Raw genomic sequence first — 25,631 nt, 5'->3', positions numbered from 1 at the left:
GGTTGCTAATTTTATTTAAACGCTCTTCAAGAAAGCTGAAGTTAATAACAAATGAAAACCTAAAATAAAAGTGGTAGAAAAGTTAATATGGACTTCGGAGGTAAGTATACTTACCATGGCTTTAACCCTTTAACGGGCCCTTTATTTCTAGTAAAGGTAAATTAAAGTATTTTTGGAATTGAAATTGTTTTAAGAACAGTAATTGATATAAAAAAAAACTCATTTAGTTTATAAAAATGCCATTTTTTTGGTGGTAAATATATTTAACATGACCTATTAGGAACTTACTGACTTTTATTTTTCTTTATTTATAAAATAAATTCCTTAAATGCTACAAACTTCAAAAGGAATTATGTATTTTATAACTTTTATACGTTTTTTGAAAGTGATAAATGGTTACCAATTTTATTCAAACTCACTTCAAGAAAGCTGAAGTTATTGAAAAATGGAAACCTAAATTAAAAGTGGTAAAACGTGGTGGTAAGTATACTTACCACGGCCTTCAAAAGGGTTAAGCAACATTGCACGGCACCAAGGGTTAAACTAATTCGATATAAATTTGTAGAAATCAAAGCACAAAATTCTGTAATAAATTTGAGGAGAGGTTGAGTTGTGTGAAGGTACAAAATGATCGCGGAGAAGAGGTTTAAACTGATTCAATGTGTTTGCAGTTTTCCGAGAAATCAAAATTTGGTTTTTCCAACACTTTTGGAGAGAGACATATCTGAGCTGGAACAAAGTGGCGTTGCATATGAACTTTTTAATCGTGTATAGTGGTGCGGAAAATAAGTTTAAGTCAATAAAAATATTACATTAAAACATTAACTTAGCTACCACTAGAATAAGTTTTTACAAAAAGTGAAGAAAGTTGGTAGCCCTGTATATATATAAAATCTACCGGAAGTTGGATTCTATACTGAATAGCAGTAAGGAAACAAAGTGAATATTACACACAAAAAGTGTATCCAGATATGATAAGTAACAGTGAAAGCAAATTCACTTTGAATAACTTAGTTTTTTCATTTTAATTTAGCCACGATGGCACAATAATTAAGGTTCTGAGCGATCATTGTGGAGTTCTATCTGGGGTGACGGCATCCATCCCACCTACCTTCAGATCTATGGGTACCAGCTTTGACTGGGGAGTCATGACGACCGGGGCACAATGCTAACTCCAATCACACTATCAAACCATTAGTTTCGAAATTTAAAACTCCAATACCCTTTCACAGACTAATGCCTATATCGAGAGTAATTTTCTTCGTATGTCATATAGAATGTTTTAAAATTTACTTCGAGGTTTTTTTTGTTGTTGTCCCTTTTTTTTTTTTTTTTTTTTGCGTAAAAACTGCACACTGCAGAATGAAAAAAATAAAATGGAACGGAAATCTGAAATTTCAAGAATTTCCTCTCTCTGTTAAGCAATAAAAAAATTAGTTTTATTGGCTTCAAAACCTTGGAGCGATTTTTAATATATTTCGATTCCCAGTGGCTGTTGGAAACACATCCAGCTTCAGATCGGCGGGTATCAGCTTACCTTGCTTGTAAAGGCGGTCTGTGCGTAGTGTTGACCCCATTGTCACAATTATGACGTTGGTCACGAAAGTGTGGAACATTTACGTCCCTGATCCATAGCGGAATAATTTACGATATTTTATTTATGAGACACCAAAGAAGTTTATTTCGTACGCTCACTGGATTTTATCTCTTCATCAGCCATCCACGAAAGAGAATGATGCGGTGTTAGATGCATTCCACATTCATCCAGCAACCGGTGCTCTCAGCAATAATGAGGCTCTTGGAAAGTACGTCGGTGGTCACTTCGAAATCACAGTGGACGCTCGGAGCTCTCCGGATGCAAGATACATGGCGTTCGCAAACGTCAAGGTAAGGCTATTTATTAAGTGTTTGATGCTTAGTGCAAAGTGCACCATAAATAATCTGTTCATTTATTTTGTTTTCTTACAGATCTTCGTTCTTCAAGACCGTGATCTGTTGAAATTCGTTTTCTACAAGAGGCCAAACGAAGTCAGGGAAATCATTCCAGATTTTGAAAAGTAAAGTATTCATCCTCTTCACTGTTGTAATGCAATGTAATAAGTTGTAATAGCAGTATTTTTTTCAGAATTTTTAAAAATTTTGAAAAAAAATAATGCAACGAAAATTGAAAATGTAACAAAATATAACGAAATAAATAACTAAAATAAAAAAAAAATTTAAGTTCTAAGTTATCACTGATGTTTTTGTTGTATAAATGTAACGAAAATTGAAAATGCTTATGCTTACAGCTATTACTGTTGTTTTTGTTAAATAAATGTAGCGAAATATAATGAAAATGGAAAATGCTTGTATTTAAAGTTATCACTGCTATTTTTGTTAATATATAAATGCAACGAAATGTAATGAAAATTGAAAATGCTTATGCTTAAGGATATGTAACGAAATTTAACGGAAATTTAAATTGCTTATGTTTAAAATTATCACTGCTATTTTTGTTACATAAATGTGAACATAATTTGTTTGCGTTCTTTATTTTTCAGAGCATTAAAGTTAGCAATTGCCAAACCCATATCGTTGAATGTTTATGATACTAATTTCTATGCCAGAAATGACGGAAGTCTCGATTTTGAGAGGTAGGTTTTTTTTTTTAAACATAAAAACACTTCTATATATCAACTTACATTTGAAGGATATCTCGTAAAAATCATAAGAAGCTACAAAAAAGTTGAAAAGTAAAATGAATCAAATATATTTTATAACCGTCGTTAAACAGCCGACCTAATTTTGGGTTCACGACTACTAATGTTCAACTCCGTAGTCTTGTCCTTTTGAACCCAATACAGAAAACAAGAGAACTCCTGTTTAGAGTATTGGAAGAAATTTGTCTTCGTGGAGGCCTTTTTGAGGGAACTAACCCGCATTTGCGTTACATGAAAAGGAAAACCCCGAAAACCTCCCACGGTTAACCTAACAGCATGGGGACTAACCCATGATCCGTCCACCACAGAGAATATTTTTCGTCAGTACTGTGGTCGGTGAGAACCGGGTACGAAATTCGTATCGACAGAGATTTGAATCCGGTTAACCTCATTGGAAAGCGAACGCTCTCTATCCTCTGAGCACTCGAAAACTCATATACCTTTCCAATTATTTATTTTATTTCATTTTAAATCATTTCAGTATTTCATTTCAAAATTCGAGTATCCCTGAGTGGAATTTCTATTCTCAGAATATTTTATTGGAAAAGTAAAGCATCAGTGAGTTCGCAAATTACCGATTAGAAATGTTACTACCCATTTTTTTGGTTTATGAGGTTATCTAGAACATAGGTTTCCAACTTTTTTAACCTCATCACCCACTTTACAAGTCAAAACTTTTTCAAGCCCCCCCCCATATAAAAGCTTTTTAAAAGTTAATTTTTAACAATTGGAAAAGAAATCGGTTTTTCTTCTTTTTATTTCTTTAACCTTTTTTGATATGATGCGCTGTAATCGAATCATTTTTACTTAAATTTTTTCCAATGAGTTTATATTTTAACTTTTATTTAGCCATTTTTTTTATCAAATTATTCCTCAAAAAAAGTGCTTACATGGAAGTGAATTAAATGCATCACCTTTCAATTTAAATGAAACACACAACTAATCTTATCAATTTAAATATTGAACTACATATTTTTACAAAATTGGGAAAGTACAGAATAGTATAAAACGGCGATTTTCGGTACATAAACTACTAGGTCAAACATCTTTAAAAATCGATTCTGATAGTTATAATTTGCAAGCTAACTGTCGAAAATACGAAGTTGATAGAAAAAGAAAGAAGAAAAAATTATAAAGTGATAGAGAATTGAAAACTAAATCTAGCGACAACAAAAAAATTAATATAACTAACAACTGAAAAGTTTGGCCACAAGTACATGTGGTGTTTCATATAAACGTTTAAATTATTTATAAGTCGCAGTAGGCTTATTTCTATTAAATCAACATTATTAAACCGATATTCATAGATAAAAACATTGATTTAGTTAACACAAGAAAAAAATTACAACAAAGTGGGTTCATTTAGAATCTCTGTTTGTGCAATAATTATTCTACTAGTTTTTAGATTTCTGAAGAAAAAAAAATTGCTTTAAATGAGGTCGCTAACAAATTAATGAGTTTTTAGTTTAGTAAGCTAATTTGCATTGCTGTATTTTAAAGATTTTACATATTTAAGTCTTTCAATAAACATTGTAAAAATTCATCTTATTTTCAAATTTCTTATTTTAATCTAAATAAATTTTCCTCTAATGATACTATTTTACAAAGCTTACATACTATATAATCGATAAGTTTTTTAAAAAAAACTACTCCATACTCAGACATTCCTTTTTATTCTCATGTTAAAACCAAAGTTTTTACGCTTTTGATGAAACTACTGCCTTCATTCAATTACAACTGTACTTGGTAATAGAATGAAAGTTCTAAATCATGTGGTTTATTCCATTGCACTGCATGATAATCTACTTTATTTATAATATCATGTTCTTTTTCAGCACAAGTTCCTGTTTTCAACTCTTAGAAAATGATGTCATCATCGATCCTAAAAAAGTTATGAAAATACTGAATCGAGCCAAATCGCCAAGTATTCGAGAACTTTACTCAAACTACAGTGTCGTTGCCATAGAAGTAAGAAGAGAACATTTTCAAAACATTTTTTCTCTCTCTCAGCTCAAATATTATTTTACATTTTAAAATCTCAGTCTTCAAACAATGATTTTTGTTTGAACCGCCATTTTGACGCTTATAAAATCCAGATGACATGATGAAATTCGCATAGTTCTTAAATAATATTTATTGAAGTAAAAATGTTTTCTTATATTTACATAAAGCTGTATTTCCATTTATAAAATCCTGAAAAATATTCCTTTCACTGCATTAAATGAATAATAAGGAATGATTTCCCTTTTAGAGCTGTGCTGGTCGGAGGGAAGCTTATAAAATGTTGTGGAGTGAAGTAACTGTCCTGGTGGTGGCCGCAATCATCGCCATTGCCTCACTCATATTTTGTGTCCTCATCTGTCTCATGTTCTCAAAGTATGACTGCTTTTCTTCTTTTTATGCAAACTAATTTCTCTCTTCTTCTTTTTACTAATTCTCTTCTCCCCCCCCCCCCTTAGTTACAAGAAGAAACTGAAGAGATCGTCCTATTGTAAGTATTGATAATTCCGTTTACTTTTTCCTCCTTTCTTCAATTACTATTGAGAGAGAGAAAAAGAAAAGTAGTAGCACAAGTGGAACGTATGACAGCCATGTCACAAAAAGTGGTCAATGTATGAATAACAGTTATCTGCAAAATTGGTAATAAATATTTGCTTATTCCAAGTGGATAGTTCGTTTTTCTACCTACCACTTTGGTCTTTAAAAATGCACTGTTATTTGATTTCGTATCCAGATTTATGTATCATTAATATGTTATTGTATTTTATTTGATTTGATAACCGTCGTTGAGCATCCGACGCAATTTTGTGTTTATAACTACTACTGTTCAACTCCGTAGTTTTGTAATTTTGAACCCTATCCAGAAGATAAGGGAACTTCGGGATCAAGTATTGGGAGAAATTTGCCTTCGTGGAGGACTTTTTTTATGGAACTAACCCTCATTTGCGTTACACGAAGAGGGAAGTCACGAAAACCTCACACGGTTAGTCTGACGGTAAGAGGACTCTAACCCATGATCCGTCTACCACTGAGAATATTTTACGTCTGAATATGATTGGTGCGAGCAGGATGTGGCAATCGCATTGACCAGCCACTGCCGGGATTCGAACCCGGTTTATCTCATCGGATGGCGAACGCTCTATCCTCTGAGCCACCACGGCTTTAGATATAATTAGAGACAGAATTATATTGTTTATGCAAAATAATGAAACACTTGTGCTACCGCTTTTTTTTCCTTTCTGAAATAGAGCAGCCTTTTAAAAAAAAATACCCCAGGAGAAAATGAGCTGAAATTTTTTTTTCTTTCGACTAAACGCTAGATAATATACCATATACAGTGAGGGAAAAAAAGAGAAAAAGCAATATATCCTCCTGAACAACTTTTCTTCTAGTGATCGTATTTTTATAAACTAAGTGCCAATCGTAATGGCTTAAAATGGTGTCCTCAAATATGCTAATTAATTAGAGCGAACTGTTAATTAAGTTGCAGGATTAAACACAAAAACGTACTTTTTCCGAAAAAACGCATCTTTTTTTTAATTGTCTGTTGATTTCGACTATTGAAATATGTGAATATAGCCGTAATCTGGAAAATAAGGTGCCAATACTTTAGTCAAGAAAATAAAGCAATAGAAAGTTTGATCCCCTTAACATTATCTATTCCCTTTCTTCGAAATTTCGCTAAATTTTGGAAAATTTTTAAACTAAATGAAAAAAATTTCTGCACAGGTGAGAAATTTGTTTTCCTTAAAATTATTCATATAAAAAATAATTTTTAATGATTATTTATTATTTTTCGTTGTTTTATCTAATCGGGTTAAAAAAAATTGCGCTGTATGGTTTACACCACTATAGATGATAAAATACACAATTTAGTTACACAAAATACACAATTACGAAATACACGAAGTTTCTGGTCAAATTGATTCTGAGGTACTAAAATTTCCGAAAAAGTGGTATTTTTAAATTTTTATGTCTCTAGAATTATTTGTCCAATTTTTTTTTAAATTTTTTCTTTTAATTTGTAATTTTGAATTGTATAGTTGAAAATGCTGAAATTATTTATTTAGTTTAAACTGAATTTGTTTTTTCTTTTCAGTTCACAGTGTATATATGACTGAAAATGGGTGAGTAAAGTCCATTAACTGTTTTGTATTAAAGTGTAGAATATTGTTCTTGGAAGGCATTGGCCCACATTGGTCTGCCTGGCCAACTATGGTGAAGATGAGAAAACTGTTCTAAAACTATCCTTCATCTATCGATTTTAGTTTTCTTTTAATTCACCAAGTTTAGTAACCTTCAAAATTCTTTTTAACCCATTTGGTTAACCAAAACAATAATATTAAATTCTCACTATTTCAGGACAGTTCGAAGTCATTCACTGTTGATTTAGAACCTCAAAAAGATGAAATTTAAAAAAATGGATGCAATATTTTTTTAAAAATGTTCTCGCCGAGAAGTGTTGATATGACATTAAGCATGTTTATTTTTATTTAATTTTAAAGTTTGTAGTTCAATGGCTAGTTTACTCCTCCCCCCTCCCCTCATGCGTATTTTGAGTCCTCTCCCTTGACTGGTTAAATGTTCCAGGTATTTTTCGAATTCAGCAGGGATAAGCGTGGACCAGAGAACGATCAATCTCCAATTCAGTACCCGCAGAGGTATAATTTAATATGAAAACATGGAAGACTTCGTGACCCGACTGATTTAACGTGCACCAGTCACCATTTACTGCACGAGGAGTCTTCGACCAGCTGGATGCGAACTCCCGTTCTCCTGAACGTGAGTCCAGTGCCGTTCCAACCAGGTTATGCCGGTCCATTTAGATATTTAAAATGGATGAACAATTACAGGGATCTTTGAATTAAGAGGATACACTGAGTTGAGTCTAAACCGAGGCGTTTCATATACTAAACTTGATACAGTGCGCAAAATAAAAAAGGGACCACCTTGAATAACTTTTGCATTTTTATGCATGATTTCGTAATTTTAAATATCGCCAGCACTAACTAATTACATATTTTAAATCATCTCTTCGAACCATTAAGATTGTGTTCTAGAAAATGAAGATCCGATCATTAGATCAAAAGGGTTATTCAGGGTTATCCGTTTTTTTTTCGCACTATACATAAATGAAAACGCAGCATTCGAGTTCGATCAAGTCATATTGATTAAACTTGCATATTGTTGAAACTGCGATAATTTGTAACCCCTCCGGTATATAGCAAAATATTTCTGACTGATTTTATATTGTTTACTTCTTCTAATTTCGATGTAAAAGTGATTTAATTTTTATTTCTGAGGAAAACTTTATTTTTTATCATTTCTTTAAGAAAATTATAACAATATCAAATCTTGAAGTACAGTCAGAACAAATTATCATGGTTTTCCCCATATTCACATATGGCACTATTTTATTACTTGTCATAAAATATTTTTTTCTTCTCCTTTTTAGGGGTCATCCACCAATTTTAAGCGCCGCAGAGTAAGTATTTTAACAGTAGTAATAATTTTATCCAGTTGTGTATTCAATAGAGTTTTCTACTGCTAAATTCAGAACTTAAGCACTTGCTTACTATCAATCAATCAATTGCCGTAATATTGTTGTTCTTAATGATAAATTACACTACTTTAATTCCAATGAAGAGCGAGAAACTATTATTCTTTTGAGTTTTTGCTTTCTAATTTCATTCGATTTCTATATGAGAATTTTAATCCAGTTAAAATAGGTAATCAGTATGCACATTTTCGTGGAGTAACTAATTCATTCGACAAAAGAGATCACCAGTTGCTGTTATTATTGATACATAAATAGAGGGCAAATACACGAAGTGACGTCAGATTAGCTATCTTTATTCGTGGGTATTCATTCTTCACTCATACATGCATTGAATAATTGATTGCCGAAACGCAATTTTGCCATTCGCAACCAGGAGTTTAAAAAAGTAGATGGATTGACTGAAGGTCAACTGATCTAGGACGGTGCATCCGTTGAGGTACCTGCCGGCGTACCTGTGTGAGCAATCCTTCAGTCTCTGAAGATATAGCGGTCTCCATGTCAGCTTCCTCAGGAAATAACTCATTCCGTCTTTCCTTAAAAGCTCTGAGAAAAAGCTCATCGAATTCGAATGAAGTGTTACATTTTTCACGATCTTCGTAATGCTTAACCCTTGAATCTACTATGTTTCTTTAAAACATATTAGTTAACATGATTTCTGGCCCACTCTAAGCCTTCTTCATCGCTCATCATTTCGGAGAATGTGACGACTCATCGCTCGGGCCCATTTATCCGTTGCTTTCCACCCCGGCCGTATCGTTGATAAGATGACATTGTAGCTCTCACTTGAGGCCTTCGTCTGGTCTCTTTTCTATTAACAGAGCTGTCAACTTTCTACGCTTTTTGCTAAAATTTATTCTAGTGGTAGCTAAGTTAATATTTTTATGCATTATTTTTAATTCATTTAAGCTTATTTTTCACACCACTGCATATAAATGATTTAAAAGTTCATATGCAACGACACTTTCTTCCAGTTTTTTCGTGGTGAAGCTTTTAAAATGTGTGCATAATTATCAAAAAATCAGAAAAGAATCGTTTTTAAATGTCTACCAACCTATAAAATGTTTTACTAAACGCGTAGTAGTTGGTAGGCCTGTGCTTATACAGAGCAAATTTGTTCCCGCGGAACTTTCAGGCATAAAACCATGTGAGATTAACTCGACTGAAATTTTTTTTTCAATAATGCTTTCAAATAAGGGATTAAAATAGCTCTGTAGTTACTATTATTATTTTTTTTTTTTGTCGTATGCCTGTTTAGGCAGTGGGGGGGGCGATTGTTCCTGTTTTTCAGTGGCGCCATCTATGGCCAGGAATTCGACTTCTGCCACGCCATTCACACAACCACAATCCGTTTATAGGGCTGGTCACATTCACACACAAAGGAGAAAGGACATAGAACACACAGAGAGAGAAAGAAACATCCATGCCTTGCCCGGGATTCGAATCCAGGTCCTTTCTGATGCAAGAACAGTTCCCTGCCCCCTACACAGGCCGGTCGGCTGTAGTTATTATAATAATTTAAATTAAAGTTCCAGAATATTTAAAGTGGTAGCGAAATAGCAATTTTAGGTAAACTTAAGTTTGCCAGCATTTTATCTCTTCTGCGCACAATTCAATATAAGTTTATGTTGTTTGCAGAAAGTGGGGACCAAAATCATTCTAGATTGAATATATTAAAACAATAATAAAATGTTAAATCATAGAATTTATTACCCCTCTAAATGTTCCGATTTATCAGAATAAGGATGAAATAAGCAAGTGTGATGTCGCTAGTTAAGATTAAATTTTGTGGTAATAAGTTCTTCCGATTCCCTTCAAGCGGATAATTATAAATTAATAAATCTATTAAGTATAAAAATTTCTGCTTTCTCCAAAATAAATTCTAACTTTGGCATCGAATGAGTTGAAATTCAATCATAATTGAAATTCATTTCTTTCTTTCAGACAGCAGAGAATTTACGAATGGCAAGAGATGAATGCTCCGCTTGCAGATGCAGCTTCCTTCAGAAGTTACCCGACTCTCAGATGACGGACTCTATTCTCGTGCAGAGTGATAATCGCCAGTGACTAGTGCGTCAGAGTGACGTCAGATGCGAGATGCATTTGATGCCGATGTTAAGCAGTTATTACTGGTGAAACTAATCGCCTGTACTTAAAAAGACTATTTATAATAAACTTCATTTTAATTTATACATAATTATATATTGTACAGATGAGTGATGTACAGTTCATTTTCTTTTTATTTATAAATATTTTGTTTACATGTCTTGGCTTCAGTCTCATTTATTGCAGCTCCTCCACTGAATGCGAGAATCCTTTAATCGTAAAATTTTTTCACTGACTACAAATGGCAAGGCAGGAAAACAATGGCTTCAATTTAACTAATAAATTTCATCAAGGGACCGATTATGATTAACTTGAGATAAGGTCATGTCTTTACCCAATATCTCATTTGCATAAACTAGCAATTTTTCTTTAAAATTAAAGAGGACGTGTTACCTTTATTGATCTTTTTTTATTTTCGACAGGGATGCCACGGGTAACTAAAAATGTAGAAAGTGGTAGAAAGTTAGTTCTTTTTTTTATTTATTTATTTAATCTACTTAATTATTCAATCGAAACTACTACTATGACATACATTACAAATTATACAAATTCAAAGTGAAAACATTCTTTACATTCACTTTCAATAATAAATTGAAAAAACTATGCTTGGAAAAGTTTGCTAATTTTAACAGATTTTTACTAGACATCACTTTCTACAGTATTAGTCATCCTGTAAGGATCTGGTACAGTTTTATTCCTTAACCTTTTCGTGACGGGCGTGTCATAAATGTATTCGTACGGAATCAGAATCATGATGGAAAAAATAAAAAGAAGTAGCTTAAGTTTGGGCATAGCTAATTTGGCAAACATATTATTGTGGCGTTTTTACTAAATTTAAATAAAGAATAAATAGAAGTCTTGCTTTTAACAAGTAACATTTTATTATTTAAACAATTTAAGAAATAACATAACTATATTGAACCGATATAGCAATTTACAGGACTATTTTAGAATTAGAATATACAATTAATTTAACTTATCAGTTTCAACATAATTAATTCAACTTATCATTATTAATTCTTACGTGTTTTCAGAATAGATGGAGAGAGACTTACCAAGTTTAGTCATTGTTTCGGTTTCAGACACACTCTGACTGATTGCTCCTTTGATTGCTTTTCTGAACCCTTTCCTTCGGCTGCTTTTATATCGTATTTTTTTGGGTGATAAGAAGTTACAAATCTGAGGAAAGATCAAGTCCAAAAGTTATTGTTGTTTTCGAGTTTGTCCCGTGATGGGGGTGACATTGTAAGATTTAAACCTAATCGTTTATTTGAATTACTTTATCCGTATTTAACTTGCTATTTGCCGATGGAGATTTCCCACGGTAGATTTATTTAATCGAAGACTCTGAAATGTTCTAGAAATCTAATTTTAGCCCTTTCTCTTGATTTTAATTTTGAGTGACAATAAGCGTCACATTATTGATTTCACTTTAAATCTAATTATATAGTTTTTTAAAACTAAGTAGTGGTAAATTAAATAAAGCAAACTATTATTACTCCACCCACCATTAAACTGCATTAAAACTAACTTGGCTACAAATTTTATCTTTTTCACCCATGGTTGTCACCACCTTGAAAATGCGTATATGACTCTCCCGTCCCGAAGAGGTTAAAATATATTTATATGAGGTGAAAACAACATTATTAAAATTTAAAAAATAGGTGGAAAATTATTATTGTTTTATTTTTAAGAATGCTTAATTTTTAACCTAAATTTTATAATTTTACTCTTCTTCCAGTCAGGAATATTTTTTCAAGAAACTTTTCTATATACTACTTATATTCTGATAGTATCTGTTAAGGTAAGAAATGATTTGAAATTTTAAACTGTTAATAATTATAATAATAATGATAATTCTGAGACATTGGGAGATATTACCAAAAAAAGGTTAAAAATATAAGTTTCACTATAAAAAAAAATAATTACTACTAGGTTTAAAAATCTATATACTTCTTTAATTTTCATATTATCATAAACAGGACTCAAAAGTTATTTAATCATTTAAAGCTTTCGAAATAAATAGCTTCAGTGCTTTAAGGGCAGCTAACACTGCAATATTATAGTTAAGAGATAACTAAGCTCGAAGTTTTCATTAACATTTGCACTATAGTTTGCGCCATTAAACCCTACACTCAATTAATCATGCACTACAGTACGGGACTACAGTTAACAGCTGGATAAAACGAGTATGACATATTAAGTCGAGTCCGCTATTACGATGAATTTTTAGTCACCGTCAAAATGCTGATACAAGACTCGCATTTTTATAACGAGTAAAAAATTACAAGCCTTCTGTTATTAAGACTAAAAAAAAAAAAAAAGATTTTTAGGGATACATATATAGATATTTTTTTTAAGTCCATTTGCAAAATGGATGTTGTTTTGGGTTTGATGGCGTGCTCACCTTATTTTGACGTCATCACACTTTTCAACTGTGTTCAAGAGCAATAGTAAACAGTGCGCGTGGGTTGCTATAGCGACCGCTGCTGTCTGTTAATTTTTTAAGAATTCTTTTTTCTTATTTGATCTTGTTTTGCTGTTTTTTTTTATGAATGATTATATTAGCCTAATTTTTTATAGACTTTTACAACTCTTTATTTATGATTATGGTGAAGTTGGTCTAGTCTATAGGTATACGGACATAAAAAAATCTGAAACACCGCCCATTTTTTTTTTTTTTTTTTTTTGCTGTTTAAGTGAGGAACAGTTCGAAAGAGATTTAAATGGAAGATATATTTAACTTTTTATAGTATCAATACAAAAGAGTGAAGAATGAACATCTTTTCCTTCTTACAATTTTGACCTCTCACTTTTATAAAGCAATGCAAAAATGACCAAACGAAGTTATCTTCTAATAAAAGAACAGTTCTGTTATTTTTTGAAATCTTACCATATACTTATAAAAAAGTGTTCTTTTTTGACCACATATCTATTACTGCCTTCTTGACAACCTACATTTAAAATCAGCGTATATTTATTTCGTTTTCTTTTTTAAAAAGATTGTAGCAATTTGGAAACTAAATATTATGCGTAAGCAGTATATCTCAAATAACTATCTCATATAGTTTGTCCATAAAAAGAACTCCCCTCGCCACAAACAGGGGCGAAAGAGGAGAACTTCTTTCTCCTCTGACTCCCTTTCTCTCGCTGACCTGATTCAAAATCTTTCTTAAATAACGATCCAACTTGAAACAGTTAAACCTCGTAACCATCGTCTCTCCAGACGAATGACTAGAGGAGTTCACTCTATATAGACAAACAATAGACAGATTTTTTTCCTTTTATAAAGGACAGAACTTCGCAGTTCAATCTGTGGGCAAAAGCAGTCAATTCAAGTCAATGTTTTAAATTAAAATAATTGTTCAAAATTAAAGATACAGAAATAAATATGGCTTTTTTGATATTTGAGTCTTTTTATTTGCTGTTTTACATTAAATATATATATTTGCTCAAAACGACAAGCTCGTTGCAACTACAAATACACCCGCTATTATGAATTGTCGTTATCATGGATTTTTATCGAAAAAAAATGCTATTACTAAATAAATATTCATCGTGATCATAAATATCATTCGTTCCGCAGTGGACTGATAGTAAGGACTCGATTCCCAGCAGAACACCCTTAATCATTATCACTGGCCCTTCTGTCAATAAGCGTCCATCACAAGACATCCCATCACAAAGCCGATCTCTGACAGCTTTCCAGCTTTGGTAGCCCGACGACCTGCACAAGAGGGCTTGCAATTTACTGTAGATTGCTATTGGCGACAGTCTGGGAAGCATCTGCGAGGATGATCAGAAAACATGCAATCGCAATTTTGATCCTCTGCAGAGGGGTCCCCCCCCCCTGTTTCGGTAATCAGACGACCTGAGCGTTAAGTCAAGCACTTTACGGTAGAACAGTTTAACGAGAACCGATACCGCATACCCTCGGCCTCTAAGCAGGCTACTCGAAGTTGTTACCCATCCGCTTACTGACCCCTGTCAATGATGCTTGATTTCGGTGTTCTACTGCGAACCGTGTCTCTTTTATCAGTTCAAAGTGAGACCTTGCTTAACTGAGATATACATTATACTTGAAGTTATTATTTTTTTAAATTGCGAGAAAAATGCAACATTATATAAAAAATAACAAAAATGCTTTTTACACTGAATTAAAAAAATAATACAGAAACAACAAATTTTAATACAAAATAAAAAAAAAATAGCAATCGATAGAAAGAAACTTCAAAATTTATGAAAAATTGAATTTTACTGAAAATTTAGTTGGCCTAAGTACACCACGCCCTTCGCTTTATAGTGTTTTTCAGAGACCGGAGAAAAAAAGCTACCTGAAAATTGGTTGTATTTACAAATTGAACGATTTGCTGATATAAAGGCAACTTCATTGGAGTGTAGTCATGACCCTAAACATTGACGATAAAATTAATAGCTAAATCTAATCACGGATTGAGGTTGCAAGTTTTGCTAACTTTACTTGGGTAGTCAATACTCTTTCCTATCAGTAATCGAGTAACCTCCATAGAGATCAGTAGATAGAATCTTCTCTCCGTTGTCGATTGATTTGTAATGTTTAATAAATAAAAGTTGCAGAAAAGTGCTGAAAACTAAACAAAATTAATTTGATTCTGAAAAATAACATTTGTTTAAAAACAACTATTCCAGAATCTAATTCTCAATCTTCTTCACCACACTTATAAAAAGCATAGAGCTACGATTCTATTTCTATGTATCTTTTTATTTATGAAGCCAAATAATAAAATAATTGCAACGTTAATTGCAATTATTCAGTAATGTTACGATATTAGTGCAAATGCACTTAAATGATTAAACATTCATATTAATATTAACTAAAATTATTTATTAAAAGCAATAAAATTAACATACGCATTAACTAATAACATCAAGGAAAATATTTTAAAAAAATCAACAAAAAAGTCGTGATTGCCGTATTAAGATCACTGGTTAACCATTGGGCAAATGCTTTTTCTTTCTGGATTGACTCCATTAAACACCCAACATTTCAAAACATGGGTAGCAAAAACTGTCTCAATTCGCGATCGCAAAGAACTATAGGGGGCGTTGCTGTATGAGACGAATACCTGCGATTTCTATATGAACAGTCATTCAGTTACTCTGGAGACGTCTTTAATGTAGCGTGTAGCATTGTAACGTTCCTTCTTTATTGTGGCTTATTAAATTTAAAAAAAGAAAAATTTTTGATATTCTTTGCAAACGAAAACAAAATGGTATCTCTTTTTTTCTTTTTAGAGAAAGAACATCCAAAACACATCTGAAAAATATTTGCAAATAAACAGAAAAAGATAGGTATATTCTTATAAGAGTTAAAACTTAATGCCTAAGAAATAGTTTTACTAAATTTAATGATATAACATTAAAGGTCTATTTAAACCTTACATTCCATAGTTTTAAGAATCATATTACTTCAAAAATTAAAGAATATTCTATAACTATTATACTGTTCTGAGTACGTTCTGAATTCACATTTATTCATTGGAATGACAGAAGCAACGTTGACTTCACTTTAATTTGTAATGAATTGAAGACAAAAAAATTATTTTACCGTAATATTGGCTATCGAAATGGGCTGCAGGTGGCGCAGAGCAGAACTCTCTACCTATGGCAACACTTCACATGCTTTTGGAAAGTCATAGAGGAAGGAAGTACGTTAGTTTCTCTCTTGATTTTCATATAGATTAAAATCTTTTAAGTTGGAAAACTGTATGGAACTGAAAATAACGTTAAACATAGTTCTAAAGAACAGTATCACGGAAATTTAAAAAAATTATTTTTATTAAACAAAAAGGGAAAATATCGTAGTACATTCCTATACAACTGAAAAGAGGAGGAGAGGGAAGGGCTAAAGGCATGAATCCGGTCTCTCCCCAGATGGCGTATTCGAGTGTTGCGATCGCCAATACACATCTGTAGCAGCAAGTGATCATGAAATCAGAAGTTATGTTGTTGGTAATAGACAGGTAAAAATTATTGAGAAAATGTTCTTCAAATGCTTGGCGTGTTCTGCTTCAATGTTTGACTTGTTCTGGCATTAGGGAAGTTTTGTTTCTTATTTGCTGATAAGAAAATGGCATCCGTCATTGCCAAAGGTTATGATGGAATTAATGCCCGATATTTTCAGGCTCCCGCTAGAAGACGTACTCGACCGCTACGATCGCGAATTGATGTTTGTCGTCGGATCGATTTTCGATATCCAGCCTATGTACGTGTTTCAAGACGTCACAAAATATTTTTCCTTCTTCAGCATCATATTTATATTAAAATCACCGTCAAGCCAGTACGTTATACGTTAATAATAAAAAGAATATAAAAATACTTTAAATTATTATTATGTAAATACAATAGCGATGGGGCGAATGTACATTGTGAAAAGAGTCGCCACAATAATTGAAAAGGGCAACCCTCTTTAATGTTGCCATTAAAAAAAATCAATTTTGATTTCCGTTAATCTTAAGCTAGCAACAAAATAATTTATTTTATAGGTTCTTGATATAGACAAAAATAGATAGATAAAAGCGTCCAGCATAATTGTTTGTTTCTTTTTCTTTAAAGTTTTTGTTGAGATTCAGAAGATGCTTGTGTTTTGTGTTATCAATTTGTTTTCGAACCTTTTACGCTAGGACAATTAGGCTACCATATAGTCATATAAAGATTCTTTTGTGTCGAAAAATATGCATCGAATATCGTGAAATCATATTATTAGTTTCTACAGTTTTATATTAAACAGTTTCTCTTCATACTGAATTAAAGAAATATTCCCATTGGGAATTGGATAAAAATTTGCGTGGAACAAAACTTTATTACTTACGGAATGTTTTAAAAGAAAAGTATCCTGATTCTAGCTAAATAAAGAAATACGATGCTTCGGAGTTTATACTAAGAAAAAAGAATTTTTTCAAGTTTGTTTAATCACTTTCTCAGGAACATGATTTCATCTATTCAAATTGAAAGAACGTCTTAATTGTGTAGTGTATGGGGTGAAACATTTGCAAAATAATATAATTACTTTTAATATACTTATTATTAAAAAAATCTTTATTTGTACTGTGACTTAAAAAAAAAATTGCAGTGAAAAGTATTGTATACTTATCTACTCAAATTGACGCATGCAAATAGATTTAAATGATAACTGGTCTTTTATCATGCAATAATGAAAAAAACTCTTTAATCTACTAGAACTGTGATAAAACATTTGCAATGGAACAAAATATTCACACATCTTCTCTGGTTGAAGAAGAAACTCATATTTGCAATATGTGTGGTAAAGTATTTGCAATAAAAGATAACTTTATTCTTCCTACTCATAATGAAAAAACTCTTTATACTTGCAATACCTGTGATACTGAAGAAAAAGGTGTTCTAGCACCTACTCAGGTGAAGGAAAAAACTCATGTTTGTGACATGTGTGGTAAAGAATCAACGAATGAAAATAACTTTGCCTTACGCACTTTTTATAAAAAGACTTCTTATATTTGCAGTAAGTGTGATAAAGCAGTTGAAATGGAACAAACAACTTCTCAAGATGAAGAAGAAACTCGTTTTTGCAAGTTGTGTTGTAAAACATTTGCAGATGAAAATAACTTGATCTCGCTTACTCACAATGAAAAAACTTCTTATATTTGTAGTGAGTGTGATAAAAGGACTGCAATGGAAAAATGTGTACATTCACCTCCTCCGATTGAAAAAACGTCTGAAGTTTGCTGTAAGTGTGGTAAAACAATTGAAATGGAAAATGACTCACTCTTATCTACTCAGGTTAAAAAATTGTCTAATATCTGTGGTGCATGCGATGAAACATATTCAGCGGAAAATAATAATCGATCGTCTCCAAAAATTAAAAGAGTATTCAATATATGCATAGTGTGTTGCAAAACTTTTGAAATAGAAAATAACTTACATGCTCAGGTAAGAAAAGCACCTTATGTCTGCACTGGATGTGATGAAACATCTGCTATGGGTAATGAGGTCTATTCATCTACTCAAACTGAAAAATCATCTTTTACATGTTATGTATGTGGAAAAGTATTTGAAATGGAAAATGACTTCAATAATAAAATCAGTTTGAAAAATAAAAAGAAGCCTTACATATGTAGTGCATGTGATAAATCATACAACTTTACCCCACCCACTTTTGCTGAAAAAGTACCTTATTTATGCACTGTATGTGGTAAAACATTTGCAAAAAAAAGTACTTTAGAGAAACACTCCCACGTTCACATTGGAGACGAGAGTTATTCGTGCGACGTGTGCTCCAAAACATTTACCATAAAAAGAAATTTAACGCGACACATTGCAACGCACTCTAAGGATAACCTTCATCCGTGCAATTTGTGCGAAAAAAAGTTCTCCACTAAAAGTACCTTAAGAAAGCATTTTCGTGTTCATACAGGAGAAAAGGCTCACGTGTGCGGAGTGTGTAGCAAAGCATTCGCTTTTGAATATAATTTAATGAAGCATTCACGCGTTCATACTGGAGAAAAGCCTTATGCGTGTGACGTGTGTAATAAAAAGTTCACAGATAAAAGTAATTTAAGTAAACATTATCTGGTGCACACTGGGGAGAAACCTTTTTTGTGTACTATGTGTGATAAGAGTTTCTCTCAAAAAGCTAGTTTAAACGAACACTATCTTACTCACACTGGGGAGAAGCATTTTTCTTGCAGTTTGTGTGGGAGCTCCTTCAGTTTAAAAAGTAGTTTAAATCGACACCTCCTCATACATTCTGGTGATAAACCCCACTCTTGCAGTGTATGTGGTAAGAAATTCATTGACAAAAGTAAGTTAAATAGGCATCATAATGTTCATGCTAGACAGAATCCATCCTTAGTCATGATGTGAATATTCTTCTGTTCTTACTTGTATTTTACGAAACAGACTTTCGAGCGAGGCCAGTCCCGATGGTTCAACAATTTTCAACAACAGCGCATGCGAAGCTGGTTTTTGCATTCAATTGGGTGCAAAATTTCAAATTAAAATTTTTTTTCTTTAATATCTGATACAGTTGACAGAACTCAAAATGAACTGTGGTCAGTTCATTAAAGGCCACTCTGTTTGAATGGATCCATCAATAATTAAGTATCAATGTTTCCTACAAATCAGCATTCAATATAAAGGGATAGTTTATTTTGTTATGGTTTTATCACAAAATAGCTTATTTTACCATCACTGTTTACATAACTTTGTACTGCAATTTAAACTCACTTTATTACCTTAAAAAAATCTAATAGTGATATGTAAACAGACCTATGAAAATGTGTATGGATGTGGGAAACATTTTAGTTATAGTTTGTCTATGGTAAGAACTCCCCTGCTGCAAAGTCTGAGGCCATCTGCTGCTATGGATACAAGAGTAATGCATTTCAAGGCGGGTAGCTTCTCTTCACTCTGGGGCTAACGCTAACACAATAGACCTGAGAAAAGAATTACCTTTCACTCGTATCCTCGAGCCAAAACTTGTCCTAAACAGTGACCCCACATTCCTACTTGAAATAGTTATACCTCGTTACCATAGTCACCGCCGCGGGTCCAGATGAATAGCTAGGGAAGTTCTTACATTTGAGAAACTATACTGCTCCTTTGAACCAGTGTCTTAATTTTTATCCCTTGTCATTGTCCTATCTGTTTAGTTTGGAAATTTGCATTATCAAAGTTCAGATAAACGGTGCTGTGCTGCAATTTAAGTAAAAAACTCAAATTTTAATATTGAGAAAAAGTTACTTTTTTAGAAGTAACTTTTTTGAAAAGTTACTTCTAAAAAAGTGAACATTCTTATACAGGATTTAAAAAAAAAAAACTATTTAGACTTTGTGTAGTAAAACTTTCATGGAGTAAAATAAATTTAGATCAATTAACTCATTGAGCATACTGATTTAAAAAATAAAAAAAAAGGCAAAAATTGACTTTATAAAGTATGTGTGACTGATAACATATTTGTGTCTAAAAACTTTTAAATAGTAAAAGCACAGCCTGGATAAAACAATGGGACTGGATCACTTGAGAAACCTTATGTTGTCCTGAATAGTTTAATTATCATTATTATTTTTATATATTTGTAATCATCTGTGTCAAATTAATAATTGTTTGTTTTATTTTGTAAATATAGTAACTTTTAGACATGACTAGTAATTTGAGTAAATGTTCTGATAAGTAAATTTGGAACATCGGGATTATCCTGTCAATCTATCAACACTCGCAAAAATCCTTTGGCACCATCAGGATGAGAGGAAATTTCCAAAATAAGTATTCTAAACACATTAAATTTATCAAATAATAAAAAAATTTTAGTGTGAAAACATATTAAATAAAAAAGTAATATAAAATTAATCAAAGCAAAGTAAACACCTCTAATTTTTAATAAACAGAAAATTTTTACTTATTAATTTAAAAAAAGAATTTGATCTGATCATAAATGCTGTTTACAATAATACTAATTTGCAATATTTTCAAACTACTGGATATATAAAAATTATGCTACAATGAAAGTGGGTGTTTTTTTTTTTTTTATGAAGCAAAATATTTTTAAAAAAAAGTTGAGCAATGAAATTATATTCTAAAAATGTGAATTAATCATTTTTTTAACTGTAAATAACCTTTTTAAAGGTATTCTGATTAATTAAATGAGGAAACATGATATTTTCTTCTTTGAAATGACAACTTTAATATAGGCCTGAAAGAAAATGTCAGCCTTTGTTTTTCCAAATAGATAATCTTGTTTAATTAATCTAAGTTTTTGAAACTGCATTAGAAGACTACTTATACCTCAGCCCAATTAAAAATGTACTATTCTATTTTATGTGATTAATATTAATTTCTATTTTGCACTGCTAACATAAAATATTTTAATTTCGTAATTTAAAAATAAATTTAGCGATGAAACTAATTTTATTTACTACAATAAAACTATAAAAAACTGGTATTTTTAATTGAATTTATTTTTATTTGTGACATTTGCTAATAGGAGCATGTGATTCTTCCACTAATTCGCGGAAATCCGCGAATCAATAATTTATATTCCGAAAAAAATTCTCAGAACTCAGCTAATCCAAAATTAAATTTTTGTAGCGCAAAATCTCGTTAACGAGCCATTTATTCCACTCTTACCAGCTCCCTCTTTTATTTATTTATTTAAATTTATTATTTTGTATGTTCTCATTCACGCGCAATCACTATTTTTTACGCAGATTTGTTAGAGAGAAACGCAGCTTCGGATAAAATTTGAGAAAGGAAAGTTTTCTTTATTAAACTTTGAAATTAATGAACTACTAAGGAAAACACAAAAGTTTAAAAAATTTTATGTTAACAGTAATTCTGAAAGAGCAAACATTGAAAAAAAAAGTTTGCTTGAAATAAAGGTGTTTTTCTCATTTTTTTAAAAACATTTTTAGTTTCTATTTAATCAATGGGATATATTTGCCCCTTTTTTCAATTGGATTCAGTTAATTTTTAATATGATATTACGACATTGAAATCTCGAATCATGTATTTCAGTAATCACTTTTCAACGCACTCAAATGAAATCTGTGTTTCGATCTTATTATTAGATTTTTTAAAAAATTCAACAAGTCTTTTAAATATCTCCTATGTAGAAGAAAAAAAAGTTAAATACTGAAAAAAACTACACATTGATAAAAACAATTTCAGATAATTTCTTTATCTAGCAATCACATGTCTATAATAGACATGTCTAAATCATTGTTTGTCAACACTAATTTTTTGTTAATTTTATTATTATTATTCCATCTCATTTAAAATAATGATGAATATTATTGCTAGGACTGAAATTATCTCCTAATAATAGCAACATCAATTATTTTCCCATGTATTTTTTAATAGCTATATAAATAAAATGAAATTTTTTTATTTTGACTTCATTTGATTATGACTTTCACCATGAAGTTATCGTATTTAAATTGTTTCTCAATGTTTTTGTACTTCTCTATATTCAAATAGACTAAAAATACCTCCCACATTTACAAAAAAAAAAAAAATAATAACAATAATATTTGAAAAATAACAGTTTGAGGTTTGTTTTCTTGACGAAAAGGACAATGAAACTGTTACATGAAATGTCTTTACCTGTTGTATTAATGTAATTTTATTTTTTAAGTGAGCAATAATCAAGCTTGTAAATGAGTAATATACTCCGAGGGGAAAAAAAGCAATATTCTTAATATAAAGTTTATGTGTCATTGATCATGGAGTAGTTTTTTTTTTTCTCTGTTTAAACAAATACATGCAATATGAATTTTTGAATCTTTTTTCTGGTCTTTTCTAAATTTAATTTTGATTTGTTCACTTTGACTTCTGATTTTAACTATACATTGATTGGCAGGGCCGGATTAACCTATAAGCACACTAGGCACGTGCCTAGGGCCTACGAAAAACTTGGGAGAAGAAAACTTTTTGACAAAAATAATTTAGCTTTAAAAACAACAAGTGTATTTTGCACAAAATTATGAAGATAGAAATAAAAATATAATATTTTTCGGTAATAAATTATTTTGCAGAATCTTATGATCTAATATATTACTTTTTTGCGATTTTTGGATTCAACGAAATCTTGTATTATGCTGTCGAATTCCAAACTACGCAAAATGTCGTATTCAATAGACATAAGTGCGAGCGATGCCAAACGATCTTGATTCATTGTTGAACGCAAATAATTTTTTATCAATTTTAATCTGGAGAAAGATCTTTCTCCTTCTGCATTTGATCCAAGAATCGACAAATATATTCTTAATGCAATGTGAACGTTAGGAAAAGTATTCACAAGTTTATCTTTAATTTGAGCCTTCAACATTTCTTGCGCAGATTTATGTTCATATAAATTTGAAAATAGTAAAAATTCATCTACAAAGTTTTTCTCTAAATCGGATGAATAAATTTTCACCAAATTTTGCGCTTTTAGTTTAATCTCAGATTCTGACAAATTTTTGTGTAATTTCCTTGTAATTCGGGTTCGATAAAACATCGACTAATGACACTTTTTGGTCGATCTAGAAAACTGGGAAATTCAGACATCCGGGATAGCGATGGTCCCGAGCATCCCTGATAATTGGTTCTCTACTGTATAAATATTTCTTGTAATTAATCTCACTATCAATTTCACTGTTTTCTTTGCTGGTTTGCTGTTGTATTGTTGACGTGAAGTGTTTACATAGTTATCGATCAAACTAATCATAATGGTATTATCGATATCAACTGCAATATCGGCAGTATGTCGGTATTGCAGATAAAGTTCAATAAACAAATTCGTAAATTAAAATCCATATTAATAAAAATGTAAAAAAAAAAATATTCAAGAAAATTTTGGCATATATTTTGAAAAGAGGGGAGGAGTGGGGGAAGGAGGGGAGGGCCCAAAAACGGCTATGCCTAGGGCCTACGAAAGGTATAATCCGGCTCTGTTGATTGGTAATGACATTAAGAAAACACTAATTTTAAAAACTTAAAGAGAAAAAACCAACACACTTTGAAAAATATTTGGTTAATTTTTTTTACCTTGTAAAGATTTTTTATAATGAAATTATCTTAAAAATTCTGAATTGATTGTGTATATGTAAAGTGTTGGGAAACATTAATTATTTTTATTTAAAAGTTTCAATAGATTTAAAAATTTTGATAAAGATTTTATCAATTTCTTTCTTGATTTGGTTCGAATATAGATATGGATGGGTTAGATAATCAAGAAATTCTTACCAATTCTATGGATAAAAATTATTCTTTTATACCGCAAAAAATGCTGGAGCTATAGATGAGCTAACTTTTTTTTTATTACTAGTTATTAATTTCTTAATATAACTTCAGTTATTCATTCAATCATTCTTTAAAAATGAATTATTTTGCATTATGATTTGTTGCATGATTCTGAATTCAATTAAAAATCTAGATGTGATAAAAAAAAAAGGGGGTGGGGTGTTACATGGTTCTCTAATTAGAAAGAAAATGTATTAGCAATATAATACTACTATTGTTTATATGATACGTTTTACTGATATAATTACCTATGTAGTGTTCTTTATTTTTGTTAACTATGATTTATTATATTATTTGTTTATTTTGACTATATATTAATTTTATTTTGGGTTTTTATAATGATTTAAAATAAAGGACAACTTCTAACAATTCTGGTGTTCGGAGATTGAGCTTTATGATATATTCCACTTAGTGTTCCAATTATTCACACTTCAAAAATTATATTGCCTGTATGTACGTTGGTCTTGTAAAAATACTCATTGATCAAGTATATTTTAGCTTTATGTGCTCAAACAGACCTGTAAATATTGAATCAGAAACACTGATTAACATTCCTAAAATTTATGAAAATCACTATGAGGCTGAATGAACAAATACGGAGTACCAAAAAGGGAGGGGGGGAAATAGCAAATCATTTAAATTTGTTAGGACATAAATATTTATGAATTTTATACTAATAAAAATTTACTAAATGTGTTAAAATAGCATGTTGAAGGATTATTGGTATTTCATTATTTTGATAATATTACTTCTTAGTTAATTATAATGCTCTGTGTTTACTCCAATATGCGGAATACTTACTAAAACTTATTTGTTAATAATGTAATACTATTTTCTTAATAATACATAATTATTCTTGATTTATACCTAGAACAAAAGTATTGATACAATATATAACAGCGTAACTTTTTCCAACAGATCAATAATACATACTTTAATGTTTTTATTAATATATGATTGAAAAGGATGCTCAAGCATCTCCTCATTTCTGGGCCAATATTCCTGGCAAGGCATGCAAAATTTTAAGTCTTGCTTAAGTTAAATTTTTGAGTCTTGCACTATACAGCCCCTGAAAAAAAATTCTTTTAAAAAATAAAACTAATTTCTTTTAAAAAAAATAGTTTGTGTTTTAAATCATTATTTTTTTAAGTATTACTTGTTAAATTATTTAAATAATATACAGGGCGGTGCCAAGAGGGCACGGTGCTATAACTTGGGAGGGGTGGTGGCTTTTTTTTTAAAACTTTAGTACAATTTTGTAGTTTAAAAAACTTTAAATTAGATTTAAAGAATAATTTTTTATTACTTAAGGTAGCTTTTTTAATACTATTTAGAGGAGATAATTTTTTAAATCTTTAACTGTGAGAACATTTTTTCCAGCCAAATTTTTTACTTATTTACCAATTCACAACTTTACAATCTCATAACAAATAAGAGAAGCGCATTTACACCTAAAAGTTTATATTGTGGGG

General features: G+C 31.0%; 2 protein-coding genes and 1 long non-coding RNA gene across 4 annotated transcripts in view; 2 read left to right on the top strand and 1 right to left on the bottom strand.

Moving 5' to 3' along the window:
• Window positions 1-10,519, top strand: part of Cad74A (cadherin 74A) — a 138,739-nt gene extending 128,220 nt beyond the window's left edge. Inside the window, exons 33-41 of one of the 2 annotated variants that reach the window (XM_087160530.1) lie at window positions 1,717-1,887; window positions 1,969-2,057; window positions 2,541-2,633; window positions 4,535-4,667; window positions 4,951-5,075; window positions 5,159-5,190; window positions 6,799-6,826; window positions 8,155-8,184; window positions 10,201-10,519. In XM_087160530.1, the coding sequence (XP_087016656.1) occupies window positions 1,717-1,887; window positions 1,969-2,057; window positions 2,541-2,633; window positions 4,535-4,667; window positions 4,951-5,075; window positions 5,159-5,190; window positions 6,799-6,826; window positions 8,155-8,184; window positions 10,201-10,285 (786 nt within the window). In that variant the 3' untranslated portion in view covers window positions 10,286-10,519. The remainder of the gene's footprint in view (window positions 1-1,716; window positions 1,888-1,968; window positions 2,058-2,540; window positions 2,634-4,534; window positions 4,668-4,950; window positions 5,076-5,158; window positions 5,191-6,798; window positions 6,827-8,154; window positions 8,185-10,200) is intronic. The other variant, XM_087160531.1, reaches the window with a different exon arrangement.
• Window positions 1-11,511, bottom strand: part of LOC147810158 (uncharacterized) — a 57,983-nt gene extending 46,472 nt beyond the window's left edge. The window contains exon 1 of the long non-coding RNA XR_015432925.1: window positions 11,418-11,511. This is a non-coding gene — a long non-coding RNA (uncharacterized LOC147810158). The remainder of the gene's footprint in view (window positions 1-11,417) is intronic.
• Window positions 11,512-16,890: 5,379 nt separating this feature from the next.
• Window positions 16,891-24,309, top strand: LOC107438892 (uncharacterized). The gene has a single exon (XM_021147197.4). It carries the CDS (start codon window positions 17,602-17,604, stop codon window positions 19,240-19,242), a length of 1,641 nt encoding a protein of 546 aa, XP_021002856.3. The 5' UTR covers window positions 16,891-17,601; the 3' UTR covers window positions 19,243-24,309.
• The last annotated feature ends 1,322 nt before the right edge of the window (window positions 24,310-25,631 follow it).

This window comes from Parasteatoda tepidariorum, chromosome 4, assembly GCF_982258835.1.
Source record: "Parasteatoda tepidariorum strain Cologne lab strain chromosome 4, Ptep-v5.0, whole genome shotgun sequence".
In the NCBI taxonomy this organism is placed as follows: Eukaryota; Metazoa; Arthropoda; class Arachnida; order Araneae; family Theridiidae; genus Parasteatoda; species Parasteatoda tepidariorum.
Note: the sequence above shows the minus strand (reverse complement) of the source record. Positions and strands in the feature narration are given on the sequence as shown.

What these genes read in the sequence shown, in the direction of transcription:
- LOC107438892 (XM_021147197.4), top strand. Translation starts at nt 17,602, where the DNA reads ATGGAACAAAATATTCACACATCTTCTCTGGTTGAAGAAGAAACTCAT.